General features: G+C 36.6%; 1 protein-coding gene across 1 annotated transcript in view; it reads right to left on the minus strand.

Annotated features, from left to right (window-relative positions):
- Window positions 1-468: 468 nt before the first annotated feature.
- The window catches only part of LOC142351582 (lysophospholipid acyltransferase 6-like), a 48,630-nt gene continuing 21,626 nt past the window's right edge, over window positions 469-27,472 (minus strand). The window contains exons 7-12 of the mRNA XM_075403690.1: window positions 25,612-25,702; window positions 24,836-24,914; window positions 24,277-24,403; window positions 5,885-6,088; window positions 5,266-5,417; window positions 469-1,276 (exon numbers count right to left, since the gene is read on the minus strand). Of these exons, the coding sequence (XP_075259805.1) occupies window positions 973-1,276; window positions 5,266-5,417; window positions 5,885-6,088; window positions 24,277-24,403; window positions 24,836-24,914; window positions 25,612-25,702 (957 nt within the window). The 3' untranslated portion in view covers window positions 469-972. The remainder of the gene's footprint in view (window positions 1,277-5,265; window positions 5,418-5,884; window positions 6,089-24,276; window positions 24,404-24,835; window positions 24,915-25,611; window positions 25,703-27,472) is intronic.

Here is a 27,472-nt window from a genome sequence, read left to right on the forward strand (position 1 = left end):
ACTTTGTAGCTAGACCGTCTTTTTAATGAAAATAGAGAACTTTGAGCAAATTAAATTGCCGAAAATTTAAAACAGGATCAGATATGATGACTTTGTACACAATGTGAACGTGGGACAGATCACTAAACTTTTTGATGACGAACAAAAATTGAGACCTAGGGTCAACAAATTCAAACGCTCATCGAGCTCCTGGTTTTAGACGTGAATTATTCATAACAGATTAATTCAAATTAATGCAAACTGGATTGTAATTAATGTTGGAATCTATTCTGCCAAACAAGGAGCTCAACTGCTTCGAAATCTTGTCTCTTCATGACCTCTCATCTCCAAGAAGATATCTCCGCCATGTGTGCCAATAATGATCAAAATTTTTTAAATTCTGGTCGTACAAAGCGCGTTCGTTGAAATTCGTTGAAAATTCCGAAACTAAGCAATCGAATCTTCAACTTTCTAAGCTTTCTCCTTGGGTGGGGGCGGGAGTAGTGATGGTCATGTACAAGATAAGATGACACTATTGTGGGTTAAAAATGACAGGATTGTTTACGGATGTACATACATGAGATATGAGGATAGAAACCCTCAACAACTAAAAGTGATGATTGTTAGTATTACTACAAGATTACTTCACTTTGCTAATTAATAGTCAGTTACTTAGTTTGCTGTGCAATAGTGGTGCGAAAACTCCTACTCAAAATCTATTCTTTCCACTTCCCCGTGAACTTCCTCTTCCTTTTCAATTGCCCTATTGGGCGCTTTTGCATTGATAATGTTTTGTATAGCCTGATAAGATCGGCTTCAAGCTCTTGTTACGGTATTTCAATTTTTGGGATTGCAAGAATTATCAAGATATTGCAACTTGGAAAGATGTATCAAATTTCGTTTTACTGGGTCAATTAAAGATTGTCAAAGTCTAGCAAAGGGGGGGGGGGGTAGGATGGAAGAAGTTCTAATTTTCCCCAACTGTACAACAACTCAGGAGTCGTGAGTTTTGTCTCCAATTGGAGTGGGTGTCTGTATCGTTTTGTTCTCAGTGGGCGTAGCAGTTGCAGCTGCATCTGTTCGTCTGCGCACTTCAGTCGAGACCATTGGAGACAAAGGCAAAGATGTTTCCGAGCTGGGCATGGTGTTTGAGGTGCCTTCAGTAGCAATAGGCGGCTCCTCTTTCTCTTTAGCTTTCATTTTCTGTTGTTGTTGTTGTTTCTGTTCATCTCTTGGCTTCGGAATGGGACAGTAGAGGAGAATGAATGATAATATTGGTATGTAAAAGTACATCGAGCTAAAATACCACAGAACGCTTTCTTAGCATAAACACTCGACCTACTGTTCATTGAAAAAAAAGGTTGAATCCGTGCCAGCGTGATTCTTAATAAAAAAGAGACAACCACAATCTGATCTTCGCAAATAAGATGTACGTTCCGTAAACTTATTAGCAAACAAAGCACTCCCCCATAAATTTACTCAGTTATGGACCCACACAATCGGGTGGTCCAAATTGACTTGATTTCTCTGATATCTACCCTAATTTTACAGACAGTTCTTGAAATCGTCTCATCAACGTCGTGCACCTTTATCACCTTTCTGACATTTCATAGCGTCGAAATTTTGTCCACTGTCAAAAGTTGATCTAATGGATTCAGCCGAGGGGGAGGGGAGGGATGTAGCCCTTCGGGGGGAGTAACTAGATACACTAAGCGGGGCTTCAAATGACGTCATTAGAGGTCATTATATGCCACCATAACCATTAATAATATTTAAAGTGGAAAAATACACCAATTTCGGTGCACTTTTCATTCGAATCTTAGTAGTGAACTGCTGCCACTTGGGCTCAGCTGCTGACACTGTGAATGTAAGAGATAAATTTAGATCACGTAAAACGAAAAAGTCAAAGGCGTAAAAGTCAATTGAAAAGTCAAAACGGTCAAGCGAAAAAGTTTGCACCAAAAGTACAGCCGCTATAACGCCAGAAATATTGCGAAAAGTCGTGCACTAAAAAATAAATCAACATATTTCAGAACCATCAAAAAAATCAAAGCAATATATAGTAAGAATAAATTAATCAATTTTTAGTTCTGAATGTGTTTAGGTGGGTAGTTGTGTGTGTGTGTGTGTGTGTGTGGGGGGGGGGGGGGTAAGTAGGTAGGAGGTGGGGCGGGGTTACATACGTGTAGGGGTAGATTACTGGGAGTGGTAAGGTAGTTGGGGGTATATACAGGGGGTAGATAGGTGCATAGGGGGTAGGTAGGAAGTATGTGTGCGTGTGTGGAGGTTAGGTAGTTATAGGGGGTAGATGGTGTTTAGGCGGTGAAGAGGTATTGGGGTGCGGGAGGGCAAAAGAGTTTGATAGGTAAGTGGTTGGTCTGTATTTTGGCTAGGTAGGGGGCAGAGGTAACTATATGGCTTCGAAAAAAACGAATTTTTCACCTTGAATATTACCCGCAATTCTCAATTACTGTCTAATACAAACTAAGCTACTCTTAAAGTTCGATGTTTGAGAACAGAAGTCAAAATTCAAGTCATGAACAAGTTTGCTTCAGCTAAAAAGAACCTATGTAATACCAATACGCCACTTCGAGTCAAATAGAAGACCACAGGACTATTATGATTGCTACGAACTTGGTTTGCGAGCAACTTAAAAGCCCAAAAAATTCCCGCTGATAACAGTGACAACAGATTGTTTCTACAACATTTCAGCTTAGAAAAAACCTGTGTAATATCAAAACTCCTCCTTAATTACCATTAAAGACCATTACGTTTAGAATAATTGTCACAAAACTTCGTTTGAGAGAAATTAAATGACTGCAATGAACAAAAGCAAATTTCATTAAGCGTAAAACGAGTAATAGCAGTTACTGTAATAAAAGCTGCTTCAAAAAAGCTGCTACAGAAGAAAGCAAACTTAAACTATAATAATTGCTGGCCAAAACGGCTGGCTTTTCATTATAGCAACACGCTACTTCCTTTGCAAAATTAAGACAGTTCAATCAGACTTCTATTGACTTCACTGACAGATTTTAAAACATTCAAAAATAGCGCAGCCAAAAGGGAAATTTTGAATAGAAACTGGAGTCCCCTATCGTGTTAAATTTTCAGACAGCATTTTGTAAAAAAGAATAGATGCAAAAAATCAAGATCCAACATTTTGTAAACAAAGCCGGCAGATTGCCGAAAAATAGCCGCCGTTGATTCCAATCAGCATGATTGGGATTGAAAGAATAGAAGATATTAAAAAAAGATTTTTGTACAAAAACATTTTTCAAGTCCGATATATTTTGATGGCATTTCGTAATTGAACATAACGTACTTCTGTTTCTTAGAGAGAGGCTACAGGGGCTACTATCAATACCAATAAGCATTAGAGATGGTAACTAACACTTATAGGAACGACATTCAAATAGCGGGCATCTAAAATTGGGCTTTATGGGTTTATCCCGTTTCTACTTCTGACATCAATTTTTTATACTGACTCTGTTCATTTTGAATTGCTTTGCTGAGCAACTGATGTTGAAAATCACTTTTATCAGAATGAGAGAAGAGAGAAACTAGGCTAGAGAAGTCCAAAAGATATTACGCAAAATGTTGAAAACGTGGCAAAATGAGGTAAAGCGAAACATTTTTTTATTCGACGAAGTTAAAAAAAAACATAGCAGGACAAGTCCTGGCGTACAATTCAAAGAATTTTCATTGACTAAAAAAAACTAGACCTAAAACGGACTATGAATGGATTGGAAAAACCATTTAGAAAAAAATCCGATCCAAAAAATCGAAAAAACAGTAAAAATCAAAGTGAAATTGCCGCATGTGAACAAAAAACCACTAGCGAGAAAGCGAATTTTTGTTCAAACACCGTTTTCTCACACTACTTTAAATTTAGAGCGAAAAAAATTCACGCCGCAAAACCACTCGCTTTTTCGCTCCATTTTCTGTTTTGGCGTGACCAAAATCACTACTCCAATTTGACTTTAAAAATCATGAAAATGTGTGAACAGATCTTAAAAAAAAGACAGCGCCCCAATACAATTCCAATACTTGAATTGTTAAAAATAGGAGCGCTATAATAGCCGGCTGAGAAGATGAGGGCGGCGATTAAAAATGAATAGATGAAAAATCAAGATCGACGTACAGTGCAATCGTTCTCTTCAGTAACAAAACAATGGCTGATCAACTGTATTAACCACTAAGAACTTGATGAATTGATATAAAATTTAGACGAAAGCAGACTTATCAGCTTTACAAATCTGTAGCATTGAAATACTGTTACGCAACAAACGTGCTAAAAATAACTGAGCAAAAAATCATTTTAAAAATGCTCAATGCTGTGATGTTTTGTTGACTTAGAATTTTGTTCGAAGATTCCCTCTAATCAATTCCAATTGCCATGTATCGTCAGTTGACCTCAATTCCTCCAATTAATGTAAGCACGGTCACTACGAGTAAGATAAGCATGCCCAACCAAAACAGTACTCACTTAAATAAACAAAAATTGGCAAAGCGCACAAATAAACAAAAACTAATTTTACAAAGAGTTGAGCAAACAAAAGCTCGACAAGGAAACAAAAAAAAATTAAGGAAATACCAATAAAAACGCCTCTCAGCCATCGCTACTGCAGCTATTAAACAGGAGAACAAAAAAAGCCACTCAAATTTAATTTCCACCGACAGGACACATCTAAGTCCTCGTCCACTCTGATAACCAGTAAAGCCACTACAACAGTCAGATACTTTATAGTTGACAATAACTTCTTCGAAAATGCTCAAACATTATTTTGATATCAACTTATTCGACGTTGTATCAATTTAATCGAAAGTGTAGAGGTGAAAAAAGTTTTAGCTTCCGAGAAGTTTTAAAAAGAATTCAGCGCTTTATCTATACAAAAATAAAATTTGCACCATACAAGGCTCTACTAGGCTTTTGAAGACCATTTATGAACTTTGATGTGTTATTGGCATGTCTAGGTGATGTGTTTATATTGATTTCAAAAAACAGTCTTATCCAGGCTGAGCTGAGGTCCCACACCGAAAGTAGACATGTCCAGTGTCCAAACTTTCGTGCATTCAAAAATATGCAGTCATTGAGCGTTCCAAAAAATGTCCAAATTATCGTGCGCTCAAAAACATTATGTCAAGACTCTCACATGTGTGTAATTTTCAACGCACGACGCCCCAGTGATGAGTTCATTTTGGTCTGGACATATCGACTTTGGTCTGGCACCTCAACTTGTGTACATTTGAGAACTAATTTTTCATTATTTTATTACTTCTACTCACAGGTATGCTTTGTAGACTAATGAGAGACGGAGAAGAATTTGTGCGACTACTCCAAAGCTGAGTGCGGCATGTGTGGCCAGGAATGTGATCACTCCGTACGCCATCTGGCTACCGGAGGAGGACTGGAAGCGAGGACGAACCAATTTGCGCACCTGTATAGCACAACACAATTATAATAAGGGCATTACAATTAGGGTGACAAGAACTATATTTTCGTTTAATTGGAAAACCCATTTACAATCAAGGCCAATATTTCCAAATTCATTGTTACGAATCCTTGTTTATCGCTTGCTGTATTTCGGTTTTCCTTCGCGTTGAGTGAATTCTTGCTGGCAGTAAAATCTGTTAATCAATCATTGCTTAGATCAAGAGATTAGCGGGTTCTTAACACATGTTGCTTCCCACCACATAAAGCAGAAAACCCAAATTTTCTTTCCTGAAAAAAAAAATTTACTGTTTTGAAACGATAACGGAACTTTAAAACCATGAGTCAAAACATTACACCTTTTTAAGTTGAAAATGTTGCTTCAATTTGAGCAACATCACATAGTAGAAGCTATCATCTAATTTGGCGGAAAGTAAGAAGTCTAATTTCTATCAAAAGAAAACGAACAACGACCTTTCTGCCTATGGCGACGAATAGCATGCCCTGTCCGAATGTGACGTAGTATCCTGGGTAGAACCCATGCCACGCGGCAGAGAGGGCAAAGACGGCATTGGTGGCTGTGGTCTTGTTTGTGATGCGAGAGTAGCAGATGAATCGGAGCCATTTGGCCGTCTGTTTGTTCCACTCGTCAAACACCACTTTGAAACTGGTGGCTGTCTTCACATGCCAACACAAATGCTAACATTACAAGTGAACAATCAGGAAGACGAACTGAAGCAATGCTTCTGCACTGAGTTATTAAAAACATAAGACTGGTTAAATGTAGGAAAAATTTAGAGCAATTAAGTATTTCATTTATAAAATTTTCTCTAAGCTGACCGTGTTCTGTTTGAGAAACACTGGATTCATTGTTTCTGATTTACTTATTCTAATTTAGTTTGTTTTGGTCAACAAAATGGTACTTTTAAATTTTATTTCTTCTGCTTCTAATGACTAAGTAATGATTAACATTACCGAGGAAAAATTGTTTTCCTCTTGTACCACGGGTATAGCCTCGTTTCTTAATTTCAGCCTGTTTCAGTCAGGGGCAATAAATTCACAAAAGGCAATAACTTTCAAAATGGCTTCAAATGACGTGATTAGAGGTTAATGTGAACCACTATTAAGATTTGAAGTGAAATGAAAAATTGAGTTCAGCTGAATGAAAAATTGAGCCCTCAATTGAGTCCATCTGAATCAGAGAACAGTATGAATATAAATCGCGCAATTTAGGTCACCGATATAAATGTCACTCAAAAAGTCAATAGCCGTCCAAAAATTTGGAAAAAACCTAGAAATCGTGACTGTGGTGGTCCCCTGTTCTGAAAGTTATTGTTGCCAGCACCCTTGCCAGAGTCTTCCGAAAGTCCTTTGAGATAAAGAAATTCAAACACGAATCAAATTCAGGTACTCCTTTCTGTGGTTTATCCAATAGCTACAGAGCCACGGATCCTCTAAAGGTATTCCAAAAAAGGCGATTGGGTCACCACAATATATTGTGGAACAACGCCATAAAAAATAGCTCAACACCATACAAAAGCAGCCAAGGAAATCCTTTGTCTACCGTAGAATTTCTGTCTATAGTGAAACCTAAAGTCCAAAAAGATTGCTATTGTTTACTGTCAACGACACACCGACCAGTGTCTAACCGATTACATTGCTCCACGATTGAGAGAATATGGTATTCATGTTATTGAAGTTATCAAACCGTAAGTTTCATCCTATATATTGTTTTGCAGTTAAACCTGCTCAAAACTGTATCCGGTGCCAGCTTGTCCAACTGTGGTTATCATAAAAGGAAAGCGTCGGAGAACACCTTCGCAAAAGAAACAAATTAAAAATCTCTTGATTTTGCTGTTGCCTGACCTCAAGAGATTCTTCTCTCAGAAGGTCATGCAACTACTGTTCATTTGTTTCACATTTGTATTTGTTTTTGCATTTGTTTGGCAACTGATTCGAAGTTACTCTTCTCTCTTTTATTTAATTGTTTTCTATTCTTCTTTAAAATGACAGGAGATTATAGCCACGTAGTCTCAACCCCCACTGTCAATAAATTTAATGCTTGAAATAAATGAACTACAATCTTTAATCAGCAAAGCCAAAAAAACGATTTAAAATGTCTTTTACGTGAAGCAAAATTGCAACTTGGCGAGAAACAAAAATTCATCGTGTCTCTAGCGTCATTTATCCCTGAAATACTAAGTTTCGTTCAGCATAACTTCAAAGACAAATTATGGCGAATTAACAACTTTGGTTGAGCGTGATTACGACAAAGTTACCGAACAAACAATTGTTTTCTACAATATCCAAGAAAATACGGGTGACCAAACCAACACCTACTAAGAATACTGAAGTAATACTCTCTTCCTGCCGTGACAGAAGGGCTGCAATATGAAACAAGAAATCCCTGAGGCGCAATCCCTATTTTTTGTTAAGCTCAAATTCTGCCTGAAGGATAAAATTAAGGAAAATTTTTGATAATTATTGCTATCAGCTGATTGAAACCGGATTATATTTCTCCTTGTTCAGCCTACATGATCTCGTATTCTTTTATAATGTAAAGTTGTCTCACGAACTGAACGATCAGATAAACTTAATGGACGTCTTGTTACACTGAAAAGAAATGCTGCTCGATTGAAATAAAGGACAACCCTGTTCAAAACTTCTGTTCTTTTGCCGTGATAAAAACCAATGAAACACCTTTTCCTCCTTCTCTATTTACGCCCCAGTCCAGCAACTCTTGCGTTTAACCAAATTTGCTTGAAAAAAGAGCCCAAATTTGTATGAAAGAAATTAGCTTTACGTTTTCTACTCATTTTACCTTTCTCAACTCATCTCAAAGCACTCTCATAAAGTTAAACGTTTTTTTTACATTCTCCTGACAAATAGTGGTTTTGGTTAATTGGAATCTTCTGTTGAAAATTTTTTTCTCTACCTGACCACTCTCAAAGAACCTTCAAACAAAAATGCTGCTCAAAAACCATCAACTCCCTCTCTGATGATCGTTCAGCAAACTCAATTACTGATCTTCCGAAATTTGTGAACACCTTCAGTGAAAATTCTTGTGTACGCTACCTTGAAGATGTAGCTGAAAACTTTTACAATATGCATTGGAAAAACTTATAGCTGCTGGAGAAGCATACAAAGAAAAAGCTTCTAAACCCAATCACCTAAACTTCCGTTACGATACACCGTCTGAATATTACGAATAAAGCCAAAAGAAAGTCTATGTGAAAACCAACAAAAACAAATCAAAATAGCTTAGAGTTCAGCAAAAAATTTTTGAAAATTTTGCTCAACTTGATTAAGTTTGTTCTCCTAATGGCTCACTAGCTTCAACTGAAAATATTTTCAAAGTACTAAGTTCATCGTTGTAAAACAGTTTTGATTTGTTTTTTTTTGCCAAAACTTTGAAAAATTACCTACTATCCAACGTGATCACAAAACAAGCCAACATTTTTCGTATCAAACGATTTTAAATCGCTCTTGATCGCATAAATTGTAAGCCTTATTATTTTGACAAGAACTTATCTTGTCACAAAAGATTGTTTACCCATCATAATCCTATAACTATACCATTGTCTTCTAAGCAACTAGCTAAGAACCTTCTAGGAATCAAGCACAAGCTTCATCCAAGTCATTTTGGATTTCTGCCACAAAACACATTCAAGTTGTTGAGTATTTTGAAAACCTGTTTTAAAGGAAGTAAAATAAAAGACTCTTTACTCCACATACTAAGATAACGCCAAGGCCTTCTATAAAATTCCTTTCAGCATTCTGACGTCAAAGCTGATATCACTTGGTTTGGACAAGAACTTTAGTAGATGTTTAAAACATACCCGGCAGATTGCCGGAAAATAGCCGCCGTTGATTCCCATAACTCTATTGGGATTGAAAGAAAAGAAAATATTAACAAAAATTGATTTTTGTATATAAACATTTTTAAGTGCGATTTATTTTGATGTCATTTCGTAATTGAACATACTCCTGTCTCTCAGTGAGAGGCTACAGGATCTAGTATCAATACCAAAAAGCATTATATATAGTAACTAAAACTTATGAGAACAAAGTTCAAGCACCGGGCATCTAAAAATGGGCTTTATGGGTTTATCCCGTTTCTATTCATGACTTTGATTGTTTTAAATCCTGACTATCTTCATTTTGAATTGCTTTGCTAAGCAGCTGCTGTTTAAAAGGACTTTGAGTAGAATGACAGAAGAGTTAAACTAGCCTAGAGAAGAGAAAAAGCTGCAAAATGGGTAAAGCGAAAAAAAGTTCGACGAAGTAAAAAAAAAACAAAATAGGAGCGCTATAATAGCCGGCTGAGAAGATGAAGGCGGCTATTAATTATTACCTACTTTACAGATGTCAACTGGATACTCTAAGCGGTCATTTATTAGCCTTACTAAAAGTTACAAGTGACGGACCATACTAAGTGAGCTGTTTAGCTCTTTGGAACTTGCGAAACGGCATGACATCTAACGTTGCAAAAACAAAACATCTCCTGCTCAAAACAAATTTGTGCAAAAAAAATCTTGGAATTTTTGGTACCTTTGCAACACCGATTAACAAAGTCTGGTAGAGCATTCTATCACCACAACATGTAAACGATTTCATCTCAAAAACTAAATCCTTATTTGAGTTCAATTTAGACCTACGATTTCCCAGCTGCTTCTTCCAAGGCGTTATCATTTCCACACAAGAGAAGTTCCAAATTAAAAGTTACTGCTGGGTATTTGTGTATTTGGAACAATAAAATCGTATGTCGAACAATTTAATTATAACAAACCTCCCCGTTACGATACCAATTAACGTTAACCTAAACTCAATTTGTATATAAACATTTTTATCGGAAAACATTCTAAGCGCTCGTCTGATTACGTTACATTTAACTTTAATCCCGGCTTAAGACACAGAATAATCGAAATCCTTTTAAATGCAAATAAAAACTAAAATGCAGAATTTTTAAATAATTTTTCCAGGGCCCTTATCACCTACAATTTTTTGCACCACCACAATACTGTTGATGAATCTTCAGATGAAAGCCTATACAAATTCTGAATGAACTTAAGATAGAAGACAATCCAGGTGCAGATGCAGCTTTGTTTGCAGATGTCAGCTTTGTGATAAATTAGCGAGCATCATGTAATCGTGGGGCTCATTATATTATGTTTGTTCGAATGTTGTTTTTCCTATATAATCGGAATATTAGCCTTTTCTCTCTTGCTTCAAAAACTCAATCGCGAGCAACGTATGAGTATAAGAAATAAGACAACGTCCGAATTCAAGCATTTTTCAACGAGTTTTTGAATCAATATTAACTAATTGCATTGTTTTTCAGAAAGAATGAGTTATCAAATCAGCTTCTTGTTAATTCACGGCTTTTGAAAAATTTCGACTGCACGGGAAGTGCTTTCAAGTATTTATAATTAATAGTACTGACTAAAAATTAACTTGAATGATCTTTTGAAGAAAAATTAAAAACATGTTCTAGAAATGTTTTCAATGTTGAGAGAATTACTGACTTTATTTATCAAGAAGGCCCGGATTGGGATCGATGGTTTAGCAAATCTCCAATCTCTCTGAATAATCAGAGCACAGTTTGGACCTCAATTGGCATTTTTTAACCACTCTCAGCTGTTCATCAAATTTTTGACATCGAATTTTTGAAAATTAACATTTTGTGTTGCACTATTTCTAAAAAAACTGACATTTTTATTAACTAAATAAAACATTTGGGGCATCTATGTGAGTGTTCATTGAGGCTTAGTGTATAAAAATAAAAATACACCACGTCTCGCAGAAGGACACAATGCCTATATTGTTTGCCATTCAAGCCTCACAAAATGTAATCGGGCCAGTTCCATAGAAGTCATACAAAAGATATTTTTTTAGTTGGAGAAAATAATCATAGGCTTACATGTTTTTTGAATGGAATAAATTTGAGCAATTAAGAATTGGCATTAAAATTGTGCATCAATTTTAGGCATTCCTTAACATTTATTCATTGACGTCGCCATTTCAATTACAAGCTAAAAATTACGCATAAAAACACGCAATTGCGATTATTGCAAACGCACACAAAGTATCCATTTATAGCTGCTGATGAACTATTGAAAAAAGAAAAAGGGAGAGTTTAGAGGGAGAGAAAGATGAGTAAAGCTCAATAGAGTATAAAGATTAGCATTCAATCATAGAGTAGCGGAAACAAATATCCAATTAAAAGAAACTTTCTCCTTTAGTGAAAGGATATTGCCTCGCGATCATCGCAACTGAATTTTCTTCCAACATTTTCTTTAATTGGACTTGGCTCAAATTGACAGAGACTTAAAAGTCACAAGCAGGATGATTGAAGGGAAAATTTTGAAATTAAACACCCACGTATAAATTAAAAACGAAGAAAAGTAGGAGTTAAACATTTGAAGAACAGAGTGAAAACAGAGAATGAACTCCCGGCCACGTTGCATATTAGGACCATCAATTATTGACAGTATTATACCCCAATAATTAAAAATAATATTTTATATAATTGAATCCCTAATGAGCAGCACGAGGCATTATCAATGAAACAGTATGTTTTGAAATGCGGTTTCACAGTACGTTCCGACCCTCTCATCAGAAATCTTTTTTCATCAATTTTCCGAGTAGAGAAGAAAGAAGCCTTTTGAAAACATTCCAAAACAGCTTAATGGTAAATCGGGGTAAGAATTTATTTTTGAAGCTCTATTAAAAAGGGCGGACATAAGAAGTGAATTCATTCTTAATCAACGACAATCGAGAAGAGAAAAATCTTTCTAACTTGACGAACATTTTAAACCGGATCAAAATATTGGTACCCGAAATAAAGAGTATAACCACAAACTGTACCAAAGCGATGCCCTGAGCAAAATATACATTTTCAATGACAAAATTCTATAGCCAGACTATTTTTGTTTTATGAGCAAACGATAGCTCATTCCAAAGATGTTGCCTGCCATAGTCGACATCCTGATCGAGAAGAGAAGATCCAGAACATTTTCAGCTTTATCCTTTTGATGGTGTAGAATATGAAAAAATCTAGATGCTAAAAAGCAAAATTGGTAAGCTTATATCTAAAAAAAAATCAAAATGAACTTAAATTAAATGGCTTCAGAACTGCTAAAGATTAAAGGAGAGGAAAGCAAATGACTGTAGTAGACAGTGCTTATTAAGAAGCCAAGAAATATCAAAATAAGATGCAATTGGATGTTAGGTTTAAACTTGCTTCTTAAAGATCATAAAGGAACTATTCCTAATAAAATACATTATCAGACCTGGTCAAGAACAATATATTTGAACAGAGTTAAAGTAACAGTCTCTAAACTATGAGAAATTAGTGCAATAGAGAACGAAAAAGAAATAGATCTCTTTGTCGGGAGCATTGTATTGAAGAGTGTTTCTATTTCGTTCTCTATTTGCAAAGCCAAATGTGCTGCAGGACAACGAAAATCAACTCCAACATCATTAACCAATCATGTATGAACGTACTGAACAATCCAATTCCCAATGTTTAAGAACTATATGCAACCACAATCTTATCAAAGTGCACGACACAAACCGCACCACCCCTCAAAACCGTGGTTAAAAAGACTGCTACGGTCTACTAAAAGTACTGCACTTTGCCTGGCAAAATTATTAGCTCAATCCTAATCAGCGGAGAGCCAAAAAACGATAAAAACAGAACGACAGAAAGAGGATGTCAGTGAAGGCTCAAAATTAGATCGCCCAAAACAATCATCAGTTCTAGCCCTATCGAACGTAACAAAAGCCCATTTAAGAACAAACCCAACAAGCCTTAGTTTGGTAAGAATGGTCGCAACATTTCACGGAACTATATATTACAACCCAACAACAACGCCCAATCTTCAACCCCACCCTACACGGTAATCAACACCACGGTAATCAAGGCCATGACTTAGAAGAACCATTCACGATAAAAGAGATCAATTCGCATACTGAAGAAAAATAAAGCCCCATGCAAGGACGGCATCACAAAAGAAATCTTCAAAGCAGTCTCCCAAGTCTCAAACTTCGCTATCATACCAAAACAACTAATACACACTATCTTTATCAACCAAAAAATACCAAAATGGGAACAAATAAGAACAATCCCATTCAAAGACAAAGGCATACAAACAGACACAAACAACTACCGAGGTCTGGTAATACAAGCGGCCATACTCAAATAGTCCGTAACAATCATCTACAGAGGAGTCTAAAACTCGGTAGACGACAACAACCTATTACCGAACGCGCAGAATGGATACAGATACGAACGCAGTACTATGATAGCTATTGGACAATTAATAAACCATATAAACAACGGCTTATTAACACACACAGCCCATCTACAAGCTCCACTCTGCTCAACTACCAGTCAGCCTAGCACAACTCTTACACAAAATAAACGAGACAACTACCGTACATATACAAAATAACGGAAATCATCTGTCTGGGGAAATTAACTGAGTCCTCAATCACAAACGGAGTCCTCAATCCGACAAGCTATCAGCACTCTTGTAAGGCAATCTTTTAAGGCATACCTATCAAGAAAATCAATTACGACGCCTGTATTTTCGCGGACGATCTGACTATTGTATCACCGAACCTACAAACGGTTGTCAAAAAACCAACTCCGATAGTTCAAAAAGGTCAATCTGAACACAGCCCAACAACTCTTCGAATCTGTGGTCGAACCAGCAGCCAACTAGGAAATTACTCATTTTAGTAAACAACCAAATTGGCAAACACAATTTGAACAACACGTATTTTAAAGTTGGAGGATATATTCCGAAAACCTGATCAAACATCTTAAAATACTCGCGCAATAATCAACTTCTTGATGACTACTCAAATGATTACCTAAAGATAGAAAACAAACGTGGTCAAACGTAAAGTACAGCACAATTATACTTAAACTGTTGTCATAACTTAAAATTTAGAAAAGGCACTGAAAACCAACAGACCCGATGACACCTCCTTGCATCTAAAACCTGCCACGTTACAATCAACTCTCAAAACGCAGATCATAAAATAAAGTGTAGTTTCTTTGCTTGCTTTACTAAAACCCAAAAAAATTGAACCACTCCACAGCAACCACCATAGAAGAACCATTCACGATATATGAGAAAGAAGAGCAATTCGCATACTGGAGTAAAAATAAAGCCCAAAGCGAGGACGGCATCACAAACGAAATCTGCAGAGCAGTTTACCAAGTCTCAAAATTCGGTATCATACCAAAACAACTAACAAACACTATAAATACCAACCAAAAAACAACAAACTGGGAACAAATCAGAATAATCTCTATTTACAAACACAAAGGCATAATACAAACAAACAAACTACCGAGGTCTGGCAATACAAGCGGTCATACTCAAATCGTTCATAACAATCATCTACAAAGGAGTACAACTGGGTAGAAGACAACAACCTATTACCCAACGAGCCGAATGGATACAGACACGCACGCAGTACTATGACAGCTATTGGACAGTCATTCAACCATATAAAAAACGGCAGATTAACACACCAAACCCATCTACGACTGTTTCGTCGAATTGACTAAGGCATTTCGTGTCAAAAACAGACATAATCTGGTCTACAAGCTCCACTCTGCTCAACTACCAGCCAGCCTAGCGCAAATCCTACACAAAATAAACGAAACAAGTTTCGTATATATACAAAAACGGAAATCCCCAATGCGACAAGCCATCACACCTCTTGTAAAATCCTTTTAAGGCATACCTATCAAGAAAACCAACTAGCTCCTTACGAAGCCTGTATTTACACGGACGATCTGGCTATTGCATTACCGAACCTACAAACGGTTGTCAAAGAAACAACTTCAATAGTTCAAAAAAATCAATGGAACAGAGCCCAACAATTCTTCGACTCTGTGGTCAAACCAGCAGCCAACTACGGAATTACTCATTTTATTAAACAACCAGATTGGCAAACACAATATGAACAACACGTGTTTCGAAGTTAGAGCTTATATTCTGAAAACTTGATCAAACATTTTAAAAAAACACGCGCAATACCCAACTTTTTGATGACTACACCGATGATTACCTAATTATAGAAAACAAACGTGGTCAAACGTAAAGTTACTGCAAAATTATACTTGAACTGTTGTCATAACTTAAATTGTAGAAAAGGCACTGAAAATCAACAGACCCGATAACACCTCCGTGCATCTAAAATCTGCCACGTAACAATCGACTATCAAAACGCAGATAATATAAAGTGTAGTTTCTTTGCTAGCTTTGCTAAAACCGGAAAAAAATTGAACCATTCATCAAAAACCTGAACAATGCTTTTAAAACGAACATTCCTAACAGACAACACTTTTTACAGATCTCGACATGCCTGCAATGTACATGTATATCTTATTTGATGACGTGAAAGCCAACGCCTCTGTCCGCACTAACAAGAACCATCAGCTCGAATGCCCCCAGATTCTCATTTTCGACAAGGCGAACTATCATTTAAAAATCGGAAAAATCCAACATCACGAAACAAAAGTTTAATTGATGAATTAACAAAGTCCGGAAGCAAAATATTTTACGGCTGGATAGTTGACAAGGCTACTATGAATCCAAATATAAGCTTCTCTTTTCAATTTTCAACAAAATTTCTGGAGTCTAGTATGATCCTTTTTGTTGTCAAATGGACAACGTTCGCGCAAAAAATATCTGTTGCCTGCCTTGAAGCACCGCGTGAGTCAACATATAACAGCAAAAAGCATTCCAACAGATTAAAAACGACAAATTTCAGCTGAAACACAATTGATAAATGATTTGCGTCAAAGTTGTTATAGGACACATAATAATGATTAAAGCATAAAAATAGAACAGAATAAAATACGTCCGTACGCAGACGAAACCCACCGAAAAACACGAAATTGACAAAAAAAACTACCGATGTTGGACAAATTGTTGTCAAATGAATCTCAAAATCTTGTCTTTGGTAGTAGCTACCTTAAACTTAGAGCAGCTATGCAAAAGTTTGGGAGGGTCCAGGAAAAATATGGTTGTGGTGTGAGGGACAGGAGTAGTCAAAACTTCCCAAAATAGCTCACATCAGGAAATTATGCCTCCAATGCTGTTTTGACTTTGCGTGCATTTAACTATTAATAAAGCTTCAGCATCACTGGGCGGCGACTTAAAATTCTCGGTTAGTTTGAGCAAACGAAAATTGCTTAAACATAACCGACTAAATGTCGGAAGAATTGCCCTCGAACGACTCGTGGGAGCTCTAATCAACTGCAGCTTGCTTCAGTCGGGTGGGGGTTGGAAGGGGCGCCTAAATGGGAATAAGAAGCTCAATAGTGGGCTTCATAATGTGGCTGAGACAGAATTTTAGATAACGCGAAACGCAAAAAGTCAAGGGCGTAAAAGTCACTCAAAAAGTCAAAACCGTCAAGCAAAAATTGTGCTTAAAAAGACACACACGTTTGCAATAATTGCCTCTCTTCGAGCAAAAAAGCAAAAAAAATAAAACTAAGTCCCTGATAAATTGCCACAACTCATGGCATTTCACTCAAGTAACTTTGTTGCTTTTCACAGACAAGTGAAATGCAGCAATAACCGCTTCGAGAGATCAAACAGCTTAAAAAAAATAACAGCTTAACTTGAAAATCTGGCACATACAGAAATCCAATGAACAAAAAGAACACATTTCTTTTAGCTCCATCTCTGCTTTGGTTGCTTTTTTAATCATTGGGGTTTGAACTCAATTTTTCCTGTTTTTGTTTTCGTTAAAAAGTGCATTCAATGGGCATTGAATAACTTACAAATCACATCATTTTCAAAATCATTCCTAGCTTAATGAGTGGTGGTATGGTAACTCTCTGCATAGCGATTCTAAAAGGAGTTTCCTACTAATATTTAGGTTCCGTGTGCAATTTTTATGTTTCCTTTTAAAATATTTTAGGTTCGCAAGCGTCCGGTATTCTGCTAAGATGTGAAACTTCACAGGTTCTGAGGATGGCAAATAGCACTAAGTTTCACAAGAATCAGCTGAAGAATGAATGAATAATTCGTGTAATGCCTTTCTTATTTATACTTTTCATTTACATTTTTGTCCAATCAGAATTGAGTTTATTCTATTAATAGATAGTGAACATTTTATAAGTTTTATTTGAGTCTGAGTCTTCATGTTCGATAGGTGGAATGTATACGGACTGGTTTTGTGCTTTAAACAGATGCTGAATCTTTTTGTCCAATTTTTCCTTTTGTTACGACCAGAGCTCCTTGACGCATTGTAACAGAAAAATCAAAACAAAATAGGTATAAAGTCACTGAATCCCTCCAGTTCCGTTTATGACCACCAGTTAAATAAAAATGCGTTATTTTATGTTTTGCTGTTATGTAAAGAAGGGTCCACGCGCTTCGAACCTGTGGTCAAACGAGCAGCCCACTATGAAATTCGCCATTTTGATGAACATCCACAATTGCAAACACAATATGAAAAACACTTATCTTAAGTTATATATAATCTGATAAACACAAAATTGACAAAAAAAAACTACCGATGTTGGACAAATTGCTGTCAAATGAATCTCAAATTCTTGTCTTTGGTAGTAGCTAACTTAAACTTAGAGCAGCTATGCAAAAGTTTGGGAGGGTCCAGGAAAAATATGGTTGTGGTGTGAGGGACAGGAGTAGTCAAAACTTCCCAAAATAGCTCACATCAGGAAATTATGCCTCCAATGCCGTTTTGACATTGCGTGCATCTAAAGAGTGATAAAACTGCAGCAGCACTGGGTGGCGACTTAAAAATCGCGGTTAGTTTGAGCAAACGAAAATTGCTAAAACATAACCGACTAAACGTCGGAAGAATTGCCCTCGAACGACTCGTGGGAGCTCTAATCAACTGCAGCTTGCTTCAGTCGGGTGGGGGTTGGAAGGGGCGCCTAAATGGGACTAAGAAGTTCAAAAGTGGGCGCCTAAATGGGACTAAGAAGTTCAATAGTGGGCAATTGCCACAACTCATGGCATTTCACTCAAGTAACTTTTGTTGCTTTTCACAGACAAGTGAAATGCAGCAATAACCGCTTCGAGAGATCAAACAGCTTAATAAAAAATAACAGCTTAACTTGAAAATCTGGCACACACAGAAATCCAATGAACAAAAAGAACACATTTCTTTTAGCTCCATCTCTGCTTTGGTTGCTATTGTAATCATTGGGGTTTGAACTCAATTTTTCCTGTTTTCGTTAAAAAGTGCATTCAATGGGCATTGAATAAGTCACAAATCACATCATTTTCAAAATCATTCCTAGATTAATGAGTGGTGGTATGGTAACTCTCTGCATAGCGATTCTAATAGGAGTTTCCTACTAAAATTTAGTTTCCGTGTGCAATTTTTATGTTTCCTTTTAAAATATTTTTTAAGTGTTTAGTTTCGCAAGCGTCCGGTATTCTGCTGCTCAAGATGTGAAATTTCACAAGTTCTGAGGATGGCAAATAGCACTAATTTTCACAAGAATCAATTGAAGAATGAATGAATAATTCGTGTTATGCATTTCTTATTTATACTTTTCATTTACATTTTTGTCCAATCAGAATTGAGTTCATTCTATTAATAGATATTGAACATTTTATAATTTTTATTTGAGCCTGAGTCTTCATGTTCGATAGGTGGAATGTATACGGACTGGTTTTGTGCTTTAAAAAGATGCTGAATCTTTTTGTCCAATTTTCCCTTTTGTTACGACCAGAGCTCCTTGACGCATTGTAACAGAATAATCAAAACAAAATAGGTATAAAGTCACTGATGCCCTCCAGTTCCGTTTATGACCACCAGTTAAATAAGAATGCGTTTTTATATTTTGCTGTTATGTAAATAAGGGTCCACGCGCTTCGAACCTGTGGTCAAATGAGCAGCCCACTATGAAATTCGCCATTTTGATGAACATCCACAATTGCAAACACAATATGAAAAACACTTATCTTAAGTTATATATAATCTGATAAACACAAAATTGACAAAAAAAAACTACCGATGTTGGACAAATTGCTGTCAAATGAATCTCAAATTCTTGTCTTTGGTAGTAGCTAACTTAAACTTAGAGCAGCTATGCAAAAGTTTGGGAGGGTCCAGGAAAAATATGGTTGTGGTGTGAGGGACAGGAGTAGTCAAAACTTCCCAAAATAGCTCACATCAGGAAATTATGCCTCCAATGCCGTTTTGACATTGCGTGCATCTAAAGAGTGATAAAACTGCAGCAGCACTGGGTGGCGACTTAAAAATCGCGGTTAGTTTGAGCAAACGAAAATTGCTAAAACATAACCGACTAAACGTCGGAAGAATTGCCCTCGAACGACTCGTGGGAGCTCTAATCAACTGCAGCTTGCTTCAGTCGGGTGGGGGTTGGAAGGGGCGCCTAAATGGGACTAAGAAGTTCAAAAGTGGGCGCCTAAATGGGACTAAGAAGTTCAATAGTGGGCAATTGCCACAACTCATGGCATTTCACTCAAGTAACTTTTGTTGCTTTTCACAGACAAGTGAAATGCAGCAATAACCGCTTCGAGAGATCAAACAGCTTAATAAAAAATAACAGCTTAACTTGAAAATCTGGCACACACAGAAATCCAATGAACAAAAAGAACACATTTCTTTTAGCTCCATCTCTGCTTTGGTTGCTATTGTAATCATTGGGGTTTGAACTCAATTTTTCCTGTTTTCGTTAAAAAGTGCATTCAATGGGCATTGAATAAGTCACAAATCACATCATTTTCAAAATCATTCCTAGATTAATGAGTGGTGGTATGGTAACTCTCTGCATAGCGATTCTAATAGGAGTTTCCTACTAAAATTTAGGTTCCGTGTGCAATTTTTATGTTTCCTTTTAAAATATTTTTTAAGTGTTTAGTTTCGCAAGCGTCCGGTATTCTGCTGCTCAAGATGTGAAATTTCACAAGTTCTGAGGATGGCAAATAGCACTAAGTTTCACAAGAATCAATTGAAGAATGAATGAATAATTCGTGTTATGCATTTCTTATTTATACTTTTCATTTACATTTTTGTCCAATCAGAATTGAGTTCATTCTATTAATAGATATTGAACATTTTATAATTTTTATTTGAGTCTGAGTCTTCATGTTCGATAGGTGGAATGTATACGGACTGGTTTTGTGCTTCAAAAAGATGCTGAATCTTTTTGTCCAATTTTCCCTTTTGTTACGACCAGAGCTCCTTGACGCATTGTAACAGAATAATCAAAACAAAATAGGTATAAAGTCACTGATGCCCTCCAGTTCCGTTTATGACCACCAGTTAAATAAGAATGCGTTTTTATATTTTGCTGTTATGTAAATAAGGGTCCACGCGCTTCGAACCTGTGGTCAAATGAGCAGCCCACTATGAAATTCGCCATTTTGATGAACATCCACAATTGCAAACACAATATGAAAAACACTTATCTTAAGTTATATATAATCTGATAAACACAAAATTGACAAAAAAAACTACCGATGTTGGACAAATTGCTGTCAAATGAATCTCAAATTCTTGTCTTTGGTAGTAGCTAACTTAAACTTAGAGCAGCTATGCAAAAGTTTGGGAGGGTCCAGGAAAAATATGGTTGTGGTGTGAGGGACAGGAGTAGTCAAAACTTCCCAAAATAGCTCACATCAGGAAATTATGCCTCCAATGCCGTTTTGACATTGCGTGCATCTAAAGAGTGATAAAACTGCAGCAGCACTGGGTGGCGACTTAAAAATCGCGGTTAGTTTGAGCAAACGAAAATTGCTAAAACATAACCGACTAAACGTCGGAAGAATTGCCCTCGAACGACTCGTGGGAGCTCTAATCAACTGCAGCTTGCTTCAGTCGGGTGGGGGTTGGAAGGGGCGCCTAAATGGGACTAAGAAGTTCAAAAGTGGGCGCCTAAATGGGACTAAGGAGTTCAATAGTGGGCAATTGCCACAACTCATGGCATTTCACTCAAGTAACTTTTGTTGCTTTTCACAGACAAGTGAAATGCAGCAATAACCGCTTCGAGAGATCAAACAGCTTAATAAAAAATAACAGCTTAACTTGAAAATCTGGCACACACAGAAATCCAATGAACAAAAAGAACACATTTCTTTTAGCTCCATCTCTGCTTTGGTTGCTATTGTAATCATTGGGGTTTGAACTCAATTTTTCCTGTTTTTGTTTTCGTTAAAAAGTGCATTCAATGGGCATTGAATAACTCACAAATCACATCATTTTCAAAATCATTCCTAGATTAATGAGTGGTGGTATGGTACCTCTCTGCATAGCGATTCTAAAAGGAGTTTCCTACTAATATTTAGGTTCCGTGTGCAATTTTTATGTTTCCTTTTAAAATATTTTAGGTTCGCAAGCGTCCGGTATTCTGCTAAGATGTGAAACTTCACAGGTTCTGAGGATGGCAAATAGCACTAAGTTTCACAAGAATCAACTGAAGAATGAATGAATAATTCGTGTAATGCCTTTCTTATTTATACTTTTCATTTACACTTTTGTCCAATCAGAATTGAGTTTATTCTATTAATAGATAGTGAACATTTTATAAGTTTTATTTGAGTCTGAGTCTTCATGTTCGATAGGTGGAATGTATACGGACTGGTTTTGTGCTTTAAACAGATGCTGAATCTTTTTGTCCAATTTTTCCTTTTGTTACGACCAGAGCTCCTTGACGCCTTGTAACAGAAAAATCAAAACAAAATAGGTATAAAGTCACTGATGCCCTCCAGTTCCGTTTATGACCACCAGTTAAATAAGAATGCGTTATTTTATGTTTTGCTGTTATGTAAAGAAGGGTCCACGCGCTTCGAACCTGTGGTCAAACGAGCAGCCCACTATGAATTTCGCCATTTTGATGAACATCCACAATTGCAAACACAATATGAAAAACACTTATCTTAAGTTATATGAATTCTGAAAACCTGGGGAAGCATCTCGAACAATCTTGCAATGCTCAACATTTTGATGACTCCACTGATTACCTGATTATAGAAAAAACGCAACAAACATCAAATTACTGCACAATTCTACTCGAACTGCTGCAACTTGATTTGTAGAAAAGGCACATGCTTTGAAATAAAGGAACCAACAGACCCGATGACAACTCCGTGCATCTAAAAGATGCCGCGACACTATCATTTCTCCAAACGCAGACCACAAAAAAATGTAATTCTTAGCTTGTTTTGCTAACCCCGAAAAAAACTATTCATCAATAACCTGAACGATGCTTTTAAAAAGAACATCCATGGCAGCCAACAGTTTTCACAGATCTCGACATGCCTGCAATGTATAGGTATATCTAAATTGATGAAGTGCCGGCCAACGCCTCTACCCATACCAATCATCCTGATAAATTTAAGTCAAGCCGATACAGCTATAGCAACCCCACAACCCTATTCATCTCATGATTCTGAACAGCCTAGCAATACTGACATTGAAAAAATCAAGCATTCATCCCCTCCCCCGAAATTGAATGGCCCCAAATCTTTTCGTTCCATCTCTGCTTTGCTTGATATTTTAATCATTGGGATTGAACTCAATTTTTCCTCCTTTTTTCGTTAAAAAGTGCATTCAGCGGGCATTGAGTAACTCATCGATCACATGATTTTCAAAATGATTGCTAAATTAATGAGTGGTGGGATGTATTCGGTCTTGTTTTGTGTTTTAAAGAGATGCTGAATCTTTTTGTGCAATTTTTCCTTTGTTACAACCAGAGCTCATTGACGCATTGCAACAAAATAATCAAAATATAGCTGGCCGATTGCCAGAAAATAGCCGCAATAGATTCGTAGATCGACAGGCTAAAAACACAGTAAAAAAGACAGACCAAAAAAATCTGTCTTTTCAGTGAAGGCTGATCTGTTATATTTTGATTAAAAATCTGTATAAGTTATTGCTGCCTCCATTAGCTGAGCTGAAATAACCTTCATTTAGAGTCACACACACCCATTTGACGTTACCTCTTTGAATTAAAGTAAACAAAAGTCAATTTTAAGTTGAGGAAGTCATTTTTGAGAGTGAGGCAAGTCAAGTGTGACCAAAAATTTAATCAGGCGCATATAAAAAAACTCGCTCCACTAAGAGCGAAAAATGACGTCGCACATGCAGTTCAGTTGAAATTGCATGAACGAATGAAAAAAAATGGCTGTGACGTCATATGGTCGTAGCAAAAATCATAACGACGAAATAAAAAAACATAGCAGGACAAGTCCTGACGTACAATTCAAAGAATTTTTATTGACTAAACAGAAAACTAGACCTATGAATGGATTGGGAAAACCATTTAGAAAAAAATCCGATCTAAAAAATCGAAAAAAACAGTAAAAATCATAGTGAAATTGCCGCATGTGAACAAAAAATCACTAGCGAGAAAGCGAATTTTTGCTCAAACGCCGTTTTCTCAATCTACTTTAAAATGAGAGCGAAAAAAAAATCACGCCGCAAAACCACTCGCTTTTTCGCTCCACTTCCTGTTTCGGCGTGACCAAAATCACCACTCCAATTTGACTTCAAAAATCATGAAAATGTGTGAACAGTGAACTTTGAATTGTAAAAAACCAAGAGAAAGCCAATAATAGCCCCAGCTAGCGCTGTGCGGCTATTAAACAAAATAGGTATAAGTCACCGATGTGCACACCCCTCCCCCCCCCCCAGTGCCGTTTATGAGCACCGGTTAAATAAGAATGCGTTATTGTATGCATTGCTGGTATGTAAAGAAGGTTGCATGTGCTTTACGTTGGTGGGTATATGAGTTGGGAGAAGAGACGGGGCGAGTATAGCAGGAGAGTCAATCCGGGAGGGGGTGCAAGGTTGAGAGAAATGATCCGAAATATTATCAGATTGAGCACCTCTAGCTTGACCATAGCACAGTTCTTGATGAGATCCCATTGCTCAGTTCCGTCCGCACTCCACCCCGTGAAACCAAACCCACCAGCATAGCAGATAGACTCTCCCAATTTCCACGCAAAGTAGTACCTATGAAAAAAGAACAATTTACTGATCTAATAGCCGAGACTAAGGCTAGCTAATATGCAGTGTAATTAAATTTACTACATGTCATGATATTGCAATAAAAACAATTATCGGCGTCATTTAGTTAGTTTATATGAATTTATTTCATTTAACAGATTTGGGGAAGAGCAACAACAATTTATTTCCAGGATCTTTTTTTTAGTTCACTCCCAGTTTACTGTGTGTAAATAAATATTGTAATATTGACCGCGTGTTTCTATTTATTCAACATAATCAAAATTCTGCTTTGTCGTCCATACCTTATTTCGACTGATTGTTTTTGACGCAGTTAACTTTCAATAATAACTTAAGGTTTTTGATTGCGATATAACCAACTCACGGGACATTTATTAAAAATTAGAAATTTCTTTTTTGTGAAATATAATTAGAACTGACCTGAATCTGTAGAGCAAGGTGCCTATGTAGCAATAGACCAGCTTGTAGGCAATTGAGGTGTCCCTTATAAATTCGGGTTCTAAACACAGAAACTGACCATTTCATTCAAGTAGTATCACTTTTCAGCTCAGTTCATAGTCATTTAGTAGACAATATTGGCATGAACAGTGCACTTTTGTCTCCATCAACCCCTTCGAAATTTTACAGCTTTCTTCCATTTATGAAATGAAAGTTATTCTAGTATTAACGACATTTTTTTTCGGACATTTATTGTTTTAGCCTCGTAGTGGTTGCCCCGATTTGGTGCCGGGTGATTATCGGATAGGCGAGAGGAAAATTTGAAAGTTGTTCTAGATGGCAGCAAATTCTTTCAGCTGCTCATGATAAAAATTTATTCAATGCACAATAGAATATCAATAGACACTAAAGATACAGTGCGCGTTATGGCCACCATTAAAATCAGTTATCCCACTATGATATAATTGTGTCAATTGATTGGTCTTTGGATTGTCTGATAGCAAAGCAGAAGGATGCATTAATAATGGAAGGCATCATAACATAAATTTCTCATTTCAGGAAATTAGCTAATTCTTTACAATAGGTAAGTTCAATTCGTCATAGAATATTGATTCAAAGCTTTCATGGGTCTGTAATAGGAAAGAATTGCAATTTGTTTGGTTTCTCAAGACAGAAAACTGTTCAGAGTTGTTAGATGAACAGAGGAAATGACAGTTTTGGTAGACAGAAAGTGAAGATACGATGATTGTTGAACTCACCTGCCATTTCGGATATTTGGAAGAGGGGACAGAAAGTGTTCACAACCACTCCACACAAAATGCACGCAATGAAGTTGATCACGAAGGTGTACTAAACATAACAAATTTCATCAATTACACATTGCATATTATACTGGCTGGGATAGGAAACTTTATTGGCCCTTTGAAGTAAAAAAGAACGAAAAAAATTTATGATAATTTTTGAGCTAAACTTGGCATTGCCAAAGCAATTAGCTAAAATATTTCACGTAAAGGCAACTATACAATTAAACAATATAAAATATCTGATATGATCTGATGCCAAGTAAAGCCAATAAAAACTGTACAAAAAACATGGAATAAACCTCGCCATTTTCACTTCAAAAGCATGAAAACTGGCCTTTTTTCTTTGAATCAATGACTTCAAAAACGCATCTTGGGCTTAGAACTCTATAAACGTCAATTTAGACACCGTTCTGTGACTTAAACCCTAGATCTTCACCCGATTATCTCGTTTCAAACGCTTGTCAACAAAGTGTGGGCACATCTCACAAAAACGACACTCCCCCATGTAACCAAAATTCTTTGAATTGTTGAAAAAAAGGACTTCATTCCTCTTAGAGTTAAAAAAATGAAATTCCACCGATATCCCTCATTCAGTCGTAAAAAAGAGAGCAGCAATACGATGTAAATTATTCGGATATTAAAAACATAGCCGGAAAATTGCCGCCACTAGAAACGTCCATGGGATTGAATCAGTTAAAAATAAAATAGAGGACATCTTTATTTTTTTTTCAATTTCAAAAAGGCTTTAAAAATAGCCGTATACTATAAAAAATTTTCATAACTTAATGCACTAAGTCTTGAGACAGTTAACATTAGTATCCGGGCTTAAATGGTTTATCGTGTTTCTTTTGATTTCGGTTGTTGTTCTTGAACGTATTTGCGTAATACTGGTAAAAAATTCTAAATTCTTTTCAGTTGAAACAGTGAAATAAGTAGAATAAAAAAAACATAGCTCGCAGAATACCCGAAACAGTAGAATAAAAAATCTTAACACCTTACCAAATTCAAAAATATCACAAAAAATCAAACCAAAATATAAACACAATTTTGAGTAAGGTGTGTAGGTGTGTTGGAAGTAGTTGAAGGAGGGTTGGGGTAGGTTGGGTGATGGAGGTGTGAGTAGATGTGGGGGGGGGGGGGGCAGGTATGTGGGCAGTCTGCAGTAGTTTACATAGGTAGGAGGAACTTATATGGGATCAAGAATTCTCAAAATGACCCTTCAATCTTGAATATTACCAGCAGTTCCTAATTACTATACATTAGAAACTAAGCCACTGTTAAAGTCCAATGCTCAAAAATAGAAGTCAGCGATCAAAAACAGAGCCTTCGAATATTTGAAAAGAGAAAAGTCAAAAGTTCAAGTTGTGAACAAACTTGATTATTAACAAGCTATCAAAAAAGAACTGAAGATTACCATTATTCCTCTTAAAGTCGTAAAAAGAAAACACCTAAATAATAGCTTCTGAGAATAAACCGCCATAAAACTCCCCCTAGCACTACGATTATAACTTCTCAGCAGCTTCGGGGACTAAAAAATTTAATTCAAAACTGCCCTCAAGCTTAATGACCTCTGGACTTTACCTGTTTACGCCATTATTTGGGACGAAAAGTCAAATGGGCAGACAAAAAGTCCCAAAAACGAAAGACCAACAGAACTAATTTAATTAATAAAATTGCTACAAATTTTGTCTGAGCAATTAACAAATTGTTAAGTTGAAATCAAAAAGCCGCACGTGAAAAAATTCTGAGATTTTTTTTTCGTAAATCGTCACAATTAATCTTCTAGTTGCAAACACCAACAAAAACCAGTACTCAG

Source organism: Convolutriloba macropyga, chromosome 13, assembly GCF_964194025.1.
Source record: "Convolutriloba macropyga chromosome 13, txConMacr16.3, whole genome shotgun sequence".
Classification (NCBI taxonomy): Eukaryota; Metazoa; Xenacoelomorpha; order Acoela; family Convolutidae; genus Convolutriloba; species Convolutriloba macropyga.